At 41.4% G+C, this 14589-nt stretch overlaps 1 protein-coding gene across 2 annotated transcripts; it reads right to left on the bottom strand.

Moving 5' to 3' along the window:
* Positions 1–2219: 2219 nt before the first annotated feature.
* Positions 2220–10252, bottom strand: LOC148112224 (uncharacterized). 2 transcript variants are annotated; one of them, XM_087877673.1, is made up of 5 exons: positions 10058–10252; positions 8278–8421; positions 6470–6510; positions 5515–5620; positions 2220–2452 (listed from the first exon to the last, which is right to left on the bottom strand). In XM_087877673.1, the coding sequence occupies exons 1-5, from the start codon at positions 10149–10151 to the stop codon at positions 2421–2423; spliced, it is 417 nt and encodes a 138-aa protein (XP_087733799.1). In that variant the 5' UTR covers positions 10152–10252; the 3' UTR covers positions 2220–2420. The 2 variants fall into 2 exon arrangements, with proteins under 2 accessions (XP_087733799.1, XP_087733800.1); XM_087877674.1 differs by lacking the exon at positions 8278–8421.
* Between the last annotated feature and the right edge of the window lie 4337 nt (positions 10253–14589).

Raw genomic sequence — 14589 nt, 5'->3', positions numbered from 1 at the left:
GTCAGAACTGAAGAAGCTTCTTGGATGAGAAGCAAAATGTCTTCAAGGGGGAAAAAAAAAGTCCAGTTGCCTTTTGAAAGACAACCATGACCTGAAATGACTGAGAATTTCCATAGACTTCCAGAAATAATATAACTCTTTTGAGGGTCACTATTATAGAAATTGCTTAAGATTGGATGCAAATAGGGTTTGAGAAATCTCAAACCAAGATTGTGTAAGGCAGCCTTTCCCCTATAATGCCCTCTTCATTCTGAATAGTTTTCTTCTTTAAAAAAAGAACTCAGGATAACCTCACCCCACCCCGATATTTACAAAATGGGTAGAGCAGGAAGGAGAAAAAGAATAGAAATATTCTTCCATAAATCTGCCAGGAAGGTTGTTGAACTTTGCTTTATTTCTCCTCTTCCAAGAAACAAAATTAAATCTTTTTTTTTTCTGTATATAACTTTTTATTATTTTTTATAAAAACAAACAAACATTTAGTACATCTGTCGCTCCCTCCCTGTGACATCTCGGTGTTATCTTCAGTCGTTCTTCTTCTTCTTCTTCCAAAAAGGGAACTTTCTTCTATCTTCATCTTTATACAAACCATTTTAATATCTCCTTACTAAAACAAAATTCTGCCTATCAAATTTTTAAAAATAATCATAAAGCTTTCATAAAGCTGTGCAGAAATGAATAGATTGACTTTAAGGATTAAAGATAGGGAAGAGATAGAGAATGATAGAATATGGAACTGTTTCTATTATGGGTTGGAAAAGAGATATAAAAGATAAACAAAATTAAATCTTATCTCCCACTGTCTGTGAGAAGGAAGCTTCAGTTTGCAAATTCCAAGTTTGGCTCATTAAAAATGAATACTGTATTTTTCGGAGTATAGGACGCGCCGGAGTATAAAATGCAGCTTAGTTTTTGGGGAGGAAAATAGGGTGGGGGGGAAATCTTCCTACCAGGTATTCATCTGGCTAGCATCCTTAGTCTAGTCAGCTTCAGCACATTAATTTGCTGGATTTTTATCCCCTGCTTGGGGATAAAAAAAACAGCTTCTAAGGCACAGCTGAGAGGAAGCAGCAATGAGGAAAGCAGGCAAAGCACGGGGAGATCGCTTCAATCGGCTAGCGCCTAGTTAGGGCTGAAGAAAAGCTTCTAAAGAACAGCTGAGAGTCGGAGCAAAGCATGGAGATCGCTTCACTCACTAGCGCCTCCTTACAGAACAGCGGAGAGTCGAGGGAGCAGGCAAAGCTGGGAAGATCGCTTCACTCAGCTAGCGCCTAGTTAGGGCTGAAGAAAAGCTTCTAAAGAACAGCTGAGAGTCGGAGCAAAGCATGGAGATCGCTTCACTCACTAGCGCCTCCTTAAAGCACAGCCGGAGAGTCGAGGGAGCAGGCAAAGCTGGGAAGATCGCTGGCTAGTGCCTCATTAGCACCTCGTTAGAGCTGAAAAAAAAGCTTCGAAAAAGCTACATTCAGAGTATAAGACGCATCCAAATTTTCAGCCTCTTTTAGGTGGGGGGAAAGGTGCGTCTTATACTCCGAAAAATATGGTAGTTAAAGTTCCAGGAGGAGAGCCCTGCTAGGCTTTGGTAGCCACAAATCAGAAGGTCCCTGGCCGCATCTTTTCAGAGAAATAATTTTTGTTGAAAGCATAAACTTTCACCAACTACGACTCTCTTCATCCAATGGGGAGGACCTACATTTTACAAGCATTCATCAGATACATGGAGTCCTGCATTTGACGAAATAAGCTGTAGGATCACAGAAGCTTCTGCTTTTTAATCAAATCCGTATTTCTGAAAATATGCTTATCTTGAGCCAGCCGTGTGCTGCAGCTGCTAAAAAAGCCAACACAGTTCTAGGCTGCATCAACAGAGGGATAGAATCAAGATCACATGAAGTGTTAATACCACTTTATGATGCCTTGATAAGGCCACACTTGGACTCCTGCATCCAGTTTTGGTCGCCAAGATGTAAAAAAGATGTGGAGACTCTAGAAAGAGTGCAGAGAAGAGCAACCAAGATGATGAGGGGACTGGAGGCTAAAACATATAAAGAAAGGTTGCAGGAACTGGGTATGTCTAGTTTAGTGAAGAGAAGGACTAGGGGAGACATGATAGCAGTGTTCCAATATCTCAAGGGCAGCCACAAAGAAGAGGGTAAAAACTAAAACTAAAACCCAGTAAAACTAAAACATCGCTGAAGAAACAGGAAGCAAACTGAAACTCACAGAGATCAGGAAGTGTTTTATTTACAGGGCAATGCAAAATATTGAATCATGACCCACATGACAGATTAGATGGGGAAGTGACGAGTGGCTGCAAAAGTGAAAGCCACTTTCTGGAAGGCTTGATCTGAAGATGTTCTCTTGGGGGTGGGGGGTGGAAATTGCAGTTTGAGCAGACAAGGCACAGCTATTCCCCAAATTCAGTTGGTGACACAATACTTCCAGAAACAAGCTGAAAAAAGAAGAAATTAATGAACAGCAAGGAACAGTCTTTGTTTCTCTTCTTTCAGAAGGCTTCTGTTATTATAATTGCAGTATTATAAATTCTTTTTTTCCCCTCTAACTACCTTTCACTCTAGTTGGCTGAGAATTATGGGGATTGGAGTCCACACATCCGGGGGGGGGACATTATGATAGAGGAAACCTTCCTAGCGGGAGATTTAAATCAAAGCAACTATTCCTTTTGGGCATTTTTGAACAGAAAATGGAGAAAAAATTACAATATATAACATTACATATATTAACCACAAGTAGAATTGTCCTAGCACAAAAATTGGAAACAATCAGATATTCCTCCAGACCAAATTATAATTTTTTAAAAAATACGATTGTGCAGAAATGGATAGACTGTCTATGGAAATGAAGGAGAGGGAAGAAACCGAGCGCTATCAAATTTGGAACAGATGGTATTCCTGGCTTGAGAGCAAACGTAAAATCTAAGGGATAATCTGTTAAATATAATATGTAGAAGGTAAAACTGTTGAAGAAATATAGGATATGGAACTGAATTGTGAATAGATGTTACTATAATTTAAATAAGGATGTAATTTAAGATAGAGATATATAGAATTAGAATCCTTGTAAATATGTTTTGCTATGATAGAGATACCGATATGGAGAAGCTGTCGTTAGTGTTAAATGTTTGCTGTGTCTTTGTCTTTCTTTTTCTTTTTGTTGTGTTTTTTGTATTGTGCGTTTTATATGTTGGAAATTTAATAAATATTATTTTTTTAAAAAAGCAAGGAATAAAAGCAGGCTAATTTAGCAATCAAACACAGAAATAAAGGAGACAAGATGAAATGACTCCTGTGATTAGACTATATCGATCAAAAGATGTAATTCATTCAAAAGAAAACAAACAATAAACATGAAGGAGAAAATAAATCAAAGCAATCAAATCTCCCTGAATTCTCCCCCCAATCTTATCCTCATTCGTGTGTCGGATGTGTTTCCATCCATGAAGTCACCTCCCCTGCACCAAAATTGTTAACTGTGGGTAAAAGGTGAAACCACTCAGTTGTATCCGTGTCAATCTGCAATGACATCAGGGTGACAATGCATGAGTCACAATCTCATTGAGCAAATGGCGCAATTAACGTAAGGCAGTCATGACGTCTGATCCAATACGTCAGCCCCATCACTTACGTGATTTAATTTCATTTAATTTATCGCATTTCTATGTCGCCCAACTCCCAAGGGACTCTGGGCGGCTTACAGCAAAAAATAATGTGAACAATGAACATAGAAAAAATTATTTTAAAACATTATAAAAACATTTTAAAACATTAAAAGCCCATGCACACCATTCATGGCCAGATCTCGCAAGATTGCAACAGCGAGATCAACGCTGATGAAGGCATGATATACGCATCATCCTATGTTCATAGATAGGTTCATAGATAGGTTCTAGCAATCAAGTGTAGGTTCTACTACAGGAGTAATAAATAGTTGGCAGCTCTATGTGTTTGTTTGGGGCACATTTTGGTTTTTTTTAAAAAAGGAAACATGCGTGGTTTCACTTCAGGGGTGTAGAACTTCCTTTCCACTCTTATTTTTAAGAATTGATTAAAAAAAAAATCTCCCCAATGCAAATGTTTTGCTTGTGCTACAATAGCAAGATTCTTTGGGGGGTCTGCAAGTAAGTTCCCGTTAGGTGAGGTTTCAGCAGGTTCTGACCAGTTCTGGAAAACCGGTAGCGGAAATTTTGAGAAAGTTCGGAGAACCGGTAAATACCACCTCTGACTGGCCCCGCCCCCATCTATTCTCTGCCTCCCGAGTCCCAGCTGATCAGGAGGAAATGGGTTGGGGAGGGAATGGAGATTTTACAGTATCCTTCCCCTGCCACACCCATCAAGCCATGGCCACCAAGCTATGCCACGGCCACCAAGCCACACCCACAGAACCAGTAGTAAAAATTTTTGAAACCCACTACTGCGTTACTTGTCCCAGCTTCTGCCAACCTAGCAGTTCGAAAGCACGTAAAAAATGTGAGTAGAAAAATAGGGACCACCTTTGGTGGGAAGGTAACAGCACGATAATGGCAGCTAGATTAGTGATGGCTAAATACTGGGGACAAAATTGGGATATTCAAAGAAATGAATGGTATAATGAAATTTGGAACATGGCAACAAACGATAAACTAACAACAAAAATTAAATTTAAAAAAGGGATGATTAAAACGAACAATTATAATGAAATATGGGGGGATTTTATAAAATCAGACTTGGTGGAAGGCAAAGGGGATAAATCTACTCAAGAATATATTCTGTTTTGGAGGGGATAAGGGCACAGTTAGAATATATTGTATATTTTTTAGCTGTTATAGAAGAAGAAATATAAGGGGGGGGGAATAGCCTCCGGGGTGGGGGTGCACTATATTATTTGTAATATTTTTCTTTTTTTTTCTTTTGTATTTAGATGTGTATGTATATGTTCGTATTGTTTCCATTACTTGTATTTAAAATAAATTAAGTAAAAATGATTTTTTTAAAAAAAATGCAAGGAGAAAAAATAGGGACTACCTTTGGTGGGAAGGGAACAGCGTTCCGTGCATCTTTGGCGTTTAGTCATGCCGGCCACATGACCACGGAGATGTCTTCGGACAGCGCTGGCTCTTCAGCTTTGAAACGGAGATGAGCACCGCCCCCTAGAGTCGGGAACGACTAGCACGTACGTGCGAGGGGAACCTTTACCTAAGTAAGCTTCAGGGGGGGTAATCTATGGATTGCCCATCATTGTTCTATATGGGCCACAGAGTTCTTCAACTGGGGTAAGAACCAAGCTAATTTTGGCTGATCTCAAAAACCTAAGCAAGATCAGGATTTGTTATTGTCTGAACGGGAGACCGCCAGGAAGTCCAAGAGCTGAAGACTAATTTAAGGAGCTGGGGGAGAGGGAAAAAAAACATCCTGCAAGAAAGCAATGACAAACCATCTCAGGGAGTTGTCCATGAAGTCGCCAGCGATTGAACTCAGCTCCGTTGGAGAAGGAGATTGAGGCCCAAAGATAGCTCACCTCTTTTGTTTGGTTTCTGAGGAGACTGATCCGCTTTGACAAAAGCTTGAGTCCGGAGCTTATCTGCAGCTTCCAATTTCCATAATATTGTCTTGACATCTTCAATCTAAATAATAATAATAATAACATTGCTACGATGACCAATGGCTTATTGGGGGAAATGAGCCTGCTAAACCTGAAGAATAGAATAGAATAGAATAGAATAGAATAGAATAGAATAGAATAGAATAGAATAGAATAGAATAGAATAGAATAGAATAGAATAGAATAGAATAATAGAATAGAATAGAATAGGAGGAGAGGAGAGCACAGAACAGAACAGAACAGAACAGAACGGACCTCGGAGGTGTTCTAATCCAACCCCCTGCTTAGGCAGGATACCCTACACTACTTCAGACAAATGGTTATCCAGTCTCTTCTTTAAAACTTCTTTAAAACTAAAGTGTTGGAGCATTCACAACTTCTGAGGGCAGGTTGTTCCATTCTAACCTCTTATTATAACCTCTTGGTTACAGGAGAAACATTCTTCAGAATTTGCACTACTCTGAATTTTGCAATGTATTCCATCAACAAACGGTGCATCTTTGGTGAAAATATGTCTTGCAGACATGAAGGGGGTGGTGGTTGAGTTGAATTATCTGTCAAACTCATGAACTGCTGGCTAATCTTGCAAGTGAGGAAACACCAACTTGGAGAAATATGCACAGAATTTTATACAGATGATCATGCATTTTTTTTTTCAATTTTAAAAAGCCTTCAGATCCAAAGGAGACCGAAGGAAATAAACTTTGTGATCGGAAAGAATGAGAAAATGAAGAAAAACGAATTAGACAAGTTCAGCCTTATTCAGTAACCTCGGGCAATAACTTGGTCTGTGCATACAGCAGATGTGTACGCTCTGTAAATTAGTCCTTTTTACACACAAGAAATTGGACAGACTGCCTAGAATGCTCACCAGATTTGAAGGGGCATCATCCTGGCTTGGTTCCTTTCCTCCTACAAAGAGACAAAAAGATCTAGAAATAGTTATCTCCCCAAACAGGGAAGAAGAAAGAGAGAAAAATGAAAATTTACACCATTGAAATGTTGCATGGTAATTTGGAAGAACAAAGGAGGGCGAAGACAAGGAGGGCAATATTAGTGGAACATCTTATGATCTATGCATCTGTCACTAGATTTGAATAGATTTGAATGTGAATGCCTGCTGTCTCCTTCCTCTTTCTACTTTAAGCCTCTGGATTCCTGATTGCATCTGATTTTTTTTTTCTCAAACATTTTTTGATTGCTCTGTTGTGGCCTGCCAGTGGCCAACAGAGCTGGCAGCAGATTCGGACAGTGAGGAGGTTGGGGAGGAACATGGGCCAGTCCTGGAGTCTGGGGAAGGCTATGATGGGTGCTCTGTATCGGAGGCAGAGAGGGGGCCAGGGCCGTCTGACAGTTGTCAGCTGCCTTCGGAGTCAGACATCAGTGGGGCAGAAGAACAGCTGGAGCCTTTTCCCAGTGTGTGCATGCACAGAACTGCCAGGAGAAGGGAACAGCTAAGGAACAAGGGTCGACTCAGGAGTAAAGCCACAGGTGGACAGTGAATGGCCCCTCCCAGAGGGAATAAAAGAGGAGCGAAAGGAGAGGGGAGTTTGCAGGAGACAATTAGTTCGCTTAATTGGTTCGTGACTCATTGCCAAGTTTTGAAGATATCGGCCTGGCAGCTCTCCAAGCCAGATAAGGTCTGTGACTGTAAATTCTCCTTTGAAAGACTTTGCTGGATGTGAATGAGAGGAATTCACAGTAACTTAAAAAAAGGGGGGGGGATTTGTCGGGACAAGGAGTCTGCTTCATGCTCTTGGGAAGCCTGGGTCAGCATCTGATTTTTTGAAGTTGCTCCATACAGTGATGAAGAGCTCCTGGAAATTGGTTCAATTAGATGACATTTGAGTTAGCCCACTACTGTTCATTAATGCAGATTTCAAGAAATCCATGGCTCTATTCATCTTGGTTATGCCTGTATCCGAATGTGTACTGTTTATCAAGAAGGTTTCATAAAATTATGTTCTTATTAGTAAATAAAGTCTTGGAAAACCAAGATGGATTGATTGAACAATCCTGCTCTGTATCATTAGGAACGGCTCCATCCAAACACAATTAAAGACATATATATTTTAAATGGATGGACTGACTACTATGAACACAAACAAGCTGAATTGAGTTCCTTGTTAATAATCATGCAATTATCGTATCTAAGATCAACATTGTGCATAAGAACATAGCAGAGTAGATTGGGAGGACGGACATTCTCAGATTTATTATTGACTTTAAAAAATGGCATACAGATTAACAGAGTTGGAAGGGAACACAATCTCAGGCATCAGTTCAGATCTCCCTGGATAAATTAAATCAAACTCCATTCTTTTCAGATATTGATTCATTATTTAGTTGTAAGAGTAACTGTAAGAACCTGAAAAACGTAAGAGCAGAAGTGAAAGTACTTCATAAGTGGTTTTTATGCTGTAGTGTAGAAGGACATGTACAAATAAATAGCTAATTGTATCCGGTATGGAAACGCTTCCTGGTTTTCCTCCAGTAAAGAGAAAACGAATTATGCATTAAGGATGTCCTTAGAAAAAAAAACTGAATACTGAAGATAGAAATGCAATGAAGACCGAGGTTAAGATGCAATCTTAACCTCAACACATTACGTGCATTGTCACGATGAAGGGGAGTAGGAAAGGAAAAGATGAGGATGGTAAACCATTCATCTTCACTAACCATTCCACCATCCACCTTTCTGGATCTGATGAGTTTCTTCTTCCAGAACAGAGTGACCAGAATTCATGTTCCGAGGTTGACGAAGCCCAATAGAAGGTACATCATCAGGTACGAAGCTCATTGTATTGTCTACCAAGTTAAAATCTGTAGGCACAAAATCTGAGCAGAAGTGATGGGGTGGGATGGTTTCCAACTCTACACACAATCTTAAGGAGAAGTAGACAGACCAGTACACAAATGAGCTTTGGTAGTACAGTGGTCTAAAGCACCCTGTTATTAAGAGCAGCTGCCTGCAATTACTGCAGGTTCGAATCTCGCCAGGCTCAAGGTTGACTCAGCCTTCCATCCTTTCTAAGGTAGGTAAATTGAGGACCCAGTTTGTGGGGGCAATAAGATGACTTTGTATAAATATACAAAAGTATGAAGGCTATTGCTTAGCACATTGTAAGCCGCCCTGAGTCTCCGGAGAAGGGCGGCATATAAATCAAAATTTTTTTTAAAAATGGACAATACTAAAAACAGAAACTAAGGACTCTATTTTGGGCTGATGGTTTTATCAGGAAATAATGTCTTGGTAACAATACCAACCAGAGGTGGGTTTCAGCAGGTTCTGACCAGTTCTGGAGAACCGGTAGTGGAAATTTTGAGTAGTTCGGAGTAGTGCCCCCATCTATTCTCTGCCTCCCAAGTCCCAGCTGATTGGGAGGAAATGGGGATTTTGCAGTAACCTTCTCCTGGATTGGAGAGGGAATGGAGATTTTGCAGTATCCTTCTCCTGCCATGCCCACCAAGCCACGCCACGCCCACCAAGCCATACCCACAGAACCGGTAGTAAAAAATTTTGAAACCCACCACTGATATCAACCCAAGTCAGAAATCAGCTCCATGAAGGACCAAAGGCTGGGATAAATTTAAGCTAATTTTCTTCATCTGGAAGAATCCAAAGAAAATTTCACACAGAGTCCAGAACCACTATAAAACCCCTCAGGTTTTGCTGGCTCAGATCATCTTGTTATGTTTTACAATGCAAGAACTTTGGGTAGACAACCACAAGGTATTTTCCCATGAAGCTATTATTCATCCATATATTTTAATAATAGATTATTGAATTAGATAACTTTATAGCTGAAGCAGACAAAGCCTGGAGCCTGGCTTTAGTTCTCCTACGTGGGACTTGGTTGTACAATACCGAAGTTATAATCTAATTTATAAGGTAAAAGTAAAGGTTCCCCTCGCACATATGTGCTAGTCGTTCCCGACTCTAGGGGGCAGTGCTCATCTCTGTTTCAAAGCCGAAGAGCCAGCGCTGTCCAAAGACGTCTCCGTGGTCATGTGACCGGCATGACTAAATGCCAAAGGCATACAGAACGCTGTTACCTTCCCACCAAAGGTAGTCTCTATTTTTCTACTTGCATTTTTTACATGCTTTCGAACTGCTAGGTGGGCAGAAGCTGGGACAATTAACGGGAGCTCACCCCGTTACGCAGCACTAGGGATTCGAACTGCTGAACTGCCGACCTTTCGATCGACAAGCTCAGCGGTCTTAGCCACCGCATCCCTTAATCTAATTTATAGACTCCCCAAATTCATGGCCACTTTCACAAACCAGAGAGTGCCCAAGGCCCATCTTCCCCTACCTATCATCCTCCAGAATGTCTTGGAAGAACAAATCCCCAGATGGAGGGCAGCCAATGGGGGAAGACCTTGATCCAACAGGTTCTTGTTTCTGCACTTGAAAGCTAATACGAAATTCGGATTCATGATAAGCAAAGCTCCTTACCTTGCATGCCATCGATATCTGGATAAACTGGGTAAGCATTCATACAGCAGCCTGCTGAAAGCATCAACAGGACATACAATATCTGGGGATGCATCTCTGTTTCTTTCTGATGCCTTTGCAGCTTGGATCAGTCGCGAGAATCACGAGCAGAAGGGAACTCCTTTTATACTTTCTCGGTCCATCTATCTCTGCAGGATCAATACGTTATCATCAACTTGCAAATGACTCTCGTTGTCCAAGCCATCCATCCACTTCAGTGACAAACCAACAAGCCCTTATTGCACATTTTGTCATCCTCCTGGTGCATCGTTTTCACCCTCCCCCTTTTGTTGCTTCAATTGTATCATCGCTTGAACAGGTAGCCCTTAATAAATATTGGAAATAAACTTGGAAATAGAAAGAGTCCATTGACGTCAAATGTTTGTGAAAATGGATGGTTTTGGCCTGGGCTGAATGGGAACTGAAAGTGAAATGGATGTAAGCTTCTTTTAGGTATGCGTAACTAATCAGCATTTCCTTTTTACATTGTTATTATCTTATTGATTTATTTATTTAGTTTGTCATACGTACGAGATAATAGACATAAGTATAAACATGAATATGAACACAGGAAATGGATGCGAATAAATGGGGGACGGTAGGACAGGGACGGTAGGCACGCTGGTGCACTTATGCACGCCTCCTTTTACGGACCTCTTAGGAATGGGGTGAGGTCAGTGGTGGGATTCAGCCAGTTCGCACCAATTCAGGAGAACCGGTTGTTAACTTTCTGAGCAGTTTGGCAAACTGGTTGTGGAAAGAAATCATTAGGGTTGTTAAATTACTTGAATCTCACCACTGGGTGAGGTCAACAGTAGACAGTCTAAGGTTAAAGTTTTGGGGGTTTGGGGATGTAACCACAGAGTCAGGTAGTGCATTCCAGGCATTGACCACTCTGTTACTGAAGTCGTATTTTCTGCAATCGAGTTTGGAGCGGTTTACCTTAAATTTGTATCTATTGTGTGCTCGAGTATTGTTGTGGTTGAAGCTAAAGTAGTCATTGACAGGTAGGATGTTGTAGCAGATAATTTTGTGCACTACACTTAGGTCAGTCCGAAGGCGGCGTAGTTCTAAATTGTTTAAGCCCAAAATTTACCTCTACCTGATCCTGTTGTTAGTTTCTCTAACCCCCATACCTTTTATCTTAAACTGTCTACCGTGGACCTTTCATGTTTCTTAAGAGGTCCGTAAAGGGGGCGTGCATAAGCGCACCAGCGTGCCTACCGTCCCTGTCCTATTGCCCCCATTTATAGGTAATCATTCTATGTGTTTATGGCTATGTTTTGCCTATTTATATCCTTTTATTTGTGCCAATTTTTTTTCATGTGTCCCTGTCTATGTCTATACAGTTACTTGTTTCCCTGTACTTGTTGATAAATAAATGAATGAATGAATGAATGAATGAATGAACGAATGAACAAACAAACAAATAAATTTCAAGCCTGGTGGCATAACGTATTCTGTTGTGAGCAGAGGAGTGGAGGACTCTTCGCGTGAAATACCTCTGGACTCGCTCAATTTCACATACTACTTCTGTGCAAAAATCATCTTCCCTTTCCTAAAAAAAAAAGGAGGAACATCCTTCTAATATCTCTTCCTTAGTGATCTATTTAAGTCCCACTTCTTAATAAAGCTTCACTGGAACCAATAATCCTTCAACTGATCCCACAACAGGTAGAGGTGTGAAATGACGCCTAAGGAGGTATAAGGAGGGTTTGTTAGAAGAGTGTAGGCTCCAGATATCACCATTGTTGTAACTGAGATGTGATTCTATAGAAGGGCTTAGCCTTGATCACTTCCGGAAGACATTAATTGACTGCCTTTGTTGGCTTCCGTTGATGGATTGATTGCGTTACTGTTCGTGATCATTCTCCGGATATTTCTCCAGAATGATCTGTCTTCAATATGCCCTTTTAGGTCTGCTAATGGTGATGTCTTTGCTGCTCTTTTGTCTCTTCCTCTTTTTTCCATTGACTTTTCCAACAATGATTAACTGGAAATTGTGTCTCCGCATGAGACATCCAAACTATTATATTGCCTTCATCATTAGTGTTTCCTGTGAGAATTACAGAGGATTTGCTCTGTGTTTGTTTCCCAGGCTGCTTCTCTAGCACCAAAGTTGAATTGCTCGTTCTATCTTGTTTCTTCAAAGTGCAGCTTTCGCATCCACACAATCTAACGGTAAAAAAAAAAAACACGTTGCCCGAACGATTCTGAACTTCACTGGTATCGACGTATCACAGCAGTTAAGTATCATCCCCAGAATCTTCATTGCATTACAAAATGCGGACCTCTTTGCTGTTGATTGATTTAAACAAATGTTGTCTTTAGTTTAACTTTATTTATATTCTAGTTTTGTTTTGTTTTTTTAAAAAAACTAGAGACTATGCATCTCTAAGAGTTGTAGAATTCCTAATCCATATTCCTTTCTGAAAGGCATGGCTCTACCCTGGAATATCTTTTTCCAACCCTGAACTTTGATCCGAAGCCAAATTTTTTGCCTAGTTCCAGGATTCGAGGGAGGTGGCAAAATAATGTTCAGATCTATGCATTAGAACAGGAATCAGCAACCTGCGGCTCCAGAGCCACATGTGGCTCTTTGGGCCCTCTGCTGTGGCTCCCTGTCAGGTGATCCCACCACTGGCTGGCCTCCTTCTCCCATCCCCTCCCAGTCACTCCTCACCTGGCCTGAGGGTGACAGCGGGGGATGGGAGAAGTGGCCAGGGCAGAGAGAGAGAGATACAGAGAGAGGGAGAGAGAGAGAGAGAGAGAGAGAGAGGGAAAGAGAGAGAGAGAGAGAGAGAGAGAGAGAGAGAGAGAGAGAGAGAGAGAGATACAGAGAGAGGGAGAGAGAGAGAGAGAGAGAGGGAAAGAGAGAGAGAGAGAGAGAGAGAGAGAGAGAGAGAGAGAGAGAGATACAGAGAGGGGGAGAGAGGGAGGGGAGAGAGAGATATGTCAAAAGGATTTTGTCGTTCCTGGTGTTTTTTAACAACTGGTTCTTTGCCCTAATGACCGGCTGGGTAGGCGTGGCTAGGGGAGGTCATGTGACTGGTGGAAGTGAGTGACATCGAGTTGGCCACGCCCACCCAGGTTTTGTGGCTCCCAGTGTTTTCTTTTCTGTGGGATCGGGTCCAAATGGCTTTTTGAATATTTAAGATCGCAGACCCCTACACTAGAAAGTACCCAATTGCAGCACAATCTTTTAACAATAACACAAAGAATAAAATAGAATAACAGAGTTGGAAGGGAGCTTGGAGGTCTTCTAATCCAGGGGTCTGCAATGTTAAACACTCATAGAGCCATTTAGACCCGTTTCCCACAGAAAAGAAAACACCGGGAGCCACAAAACCCTTCCCGTGCCTGCCTATTTCTTGAGTGGTAGCATATGTAGTTGAAGTAAACATTCTGTTTTCTTCTGAAACTTTTCTTTTCTTGGATTTATCCATGGTTGGCCTACCGGGGGTTGAAAAGCTCAATAAATTGCATGCCGGCGGGTGTCGCACATTGGCGGTTGTGACGCATATTTTGAGTGACAGGGAGCCGCAGCACAGGGTTGAAAGAGCCACATGCGGATCCAGAGCCGCAGGTGGCTGACCCCCGTTCTAGTCCAACCCCCTGCTTAGGCAGGGAACCCTACACCACTTCAGACAAATGGTTATCCCACATCTCACTAATCCTTCTCCCATTCCAAGTTGTGACATTTACAGGCCCACTTTCTCCAAACATGAAACCTCCATTTTGTTATACAGCATCATTTTTTTTTTAGAAAACAAAACCTTCACCAAGTTGTATGAAATGCTTGAATTGGGATTCCGGGTTTCACAGATTGCCATCTTGAAATTTCTTTCCTCCTGAACAAATGCTGATTGGTTGGCATTGAGTTCCACCTGCTCAAGAATCATATCCTTCTTACTACTATCAGAAAAGCAAAGATAACCATCTTATCTTACCACTGCCACAAAAGATCCAAGTCCCTCTCCTCTTGAATTCCATTGACCCTTATCTAGCACTAACTTAGTGCTGTTCCTTGCCTAGATTCTTATAGCAATAACAATAGCACTTAGACTTATATACCGCTTTACAGTGCTTCATAGTCCTCTCTAAGCGGTTTACAGAATCAGCCTATTGGGTCCTCATTTTACTCACCTCGGAAGCAGGGGTGGGTTCTAAATTTTTTTACTACCGGTTCTGTGGGCGTGGCTTATTTTGTGGACGTGGCTTGATGGTGATGTGACAATTCTTTAGGATTTAGCAGAGGCACTGGTCTACCAGGCTTTTAACTGCTTGCAGAGCTGTACCAGTCTACCCATTTATTTTTGCAGGCGCTGGTCTACTCATTTGTTTTTGGAGGCACTGGTCTACTCATCTGTTTTTGCAGGCATTGGTCTACCCATTTATTTTTGCAGGCGCTGGTCTACTCATTTGTTTTTGCAGGCATCGGTCAACTGCCACACTGCCTTTTACCACTGATCAGCTGTAGGGCGGCCCTTTGA

Source organism: Pantherophis guttatus, chromosome 12, assembly GCF_059756535.1.
Source record: "Pantherophis guttatus breed Tessera chromosome 12, ASM5975653v1, whole genome shotgun sequence".
Taxonomy (NCBI): domain Eukaryota; kingdom Metazoa; phylum Chordata; class Lepidosauria; order Squamata; family Colubridae; genus Pantherophis; species Pantherophis guttatus.
Note: the sequence above shows the minus strand (reverse complement) of the source record. Positions and strands in the feature narration are given on the sequence as shown.

Excerpts from the sequence above, each read along its gene's own strand:
- LOC148112224 (XM_087877673.1), bottom strand. The coding sequence starts at position 10,151 with ATGCATCCCCAGATATTGTATGTCCTGTTGATGCTTTCAGCAGGCTGC. Across the intron at positions 8,422-10,057 it reads AGATATCGATGGCATGCAAG|ATTTTAACTTGGTAGACAAT; the intron begins GTAAGGAGCTTT and ends TTGTGCCTACAG. Across the intron at positions 6,511-8,277 it reads GAAAGGTGGATGGTGGAATG|GAGGAAAGGAACCAAGCCAG; the intron begins GTTAGTGAAGAT and ends GTCTCTTTGTAG.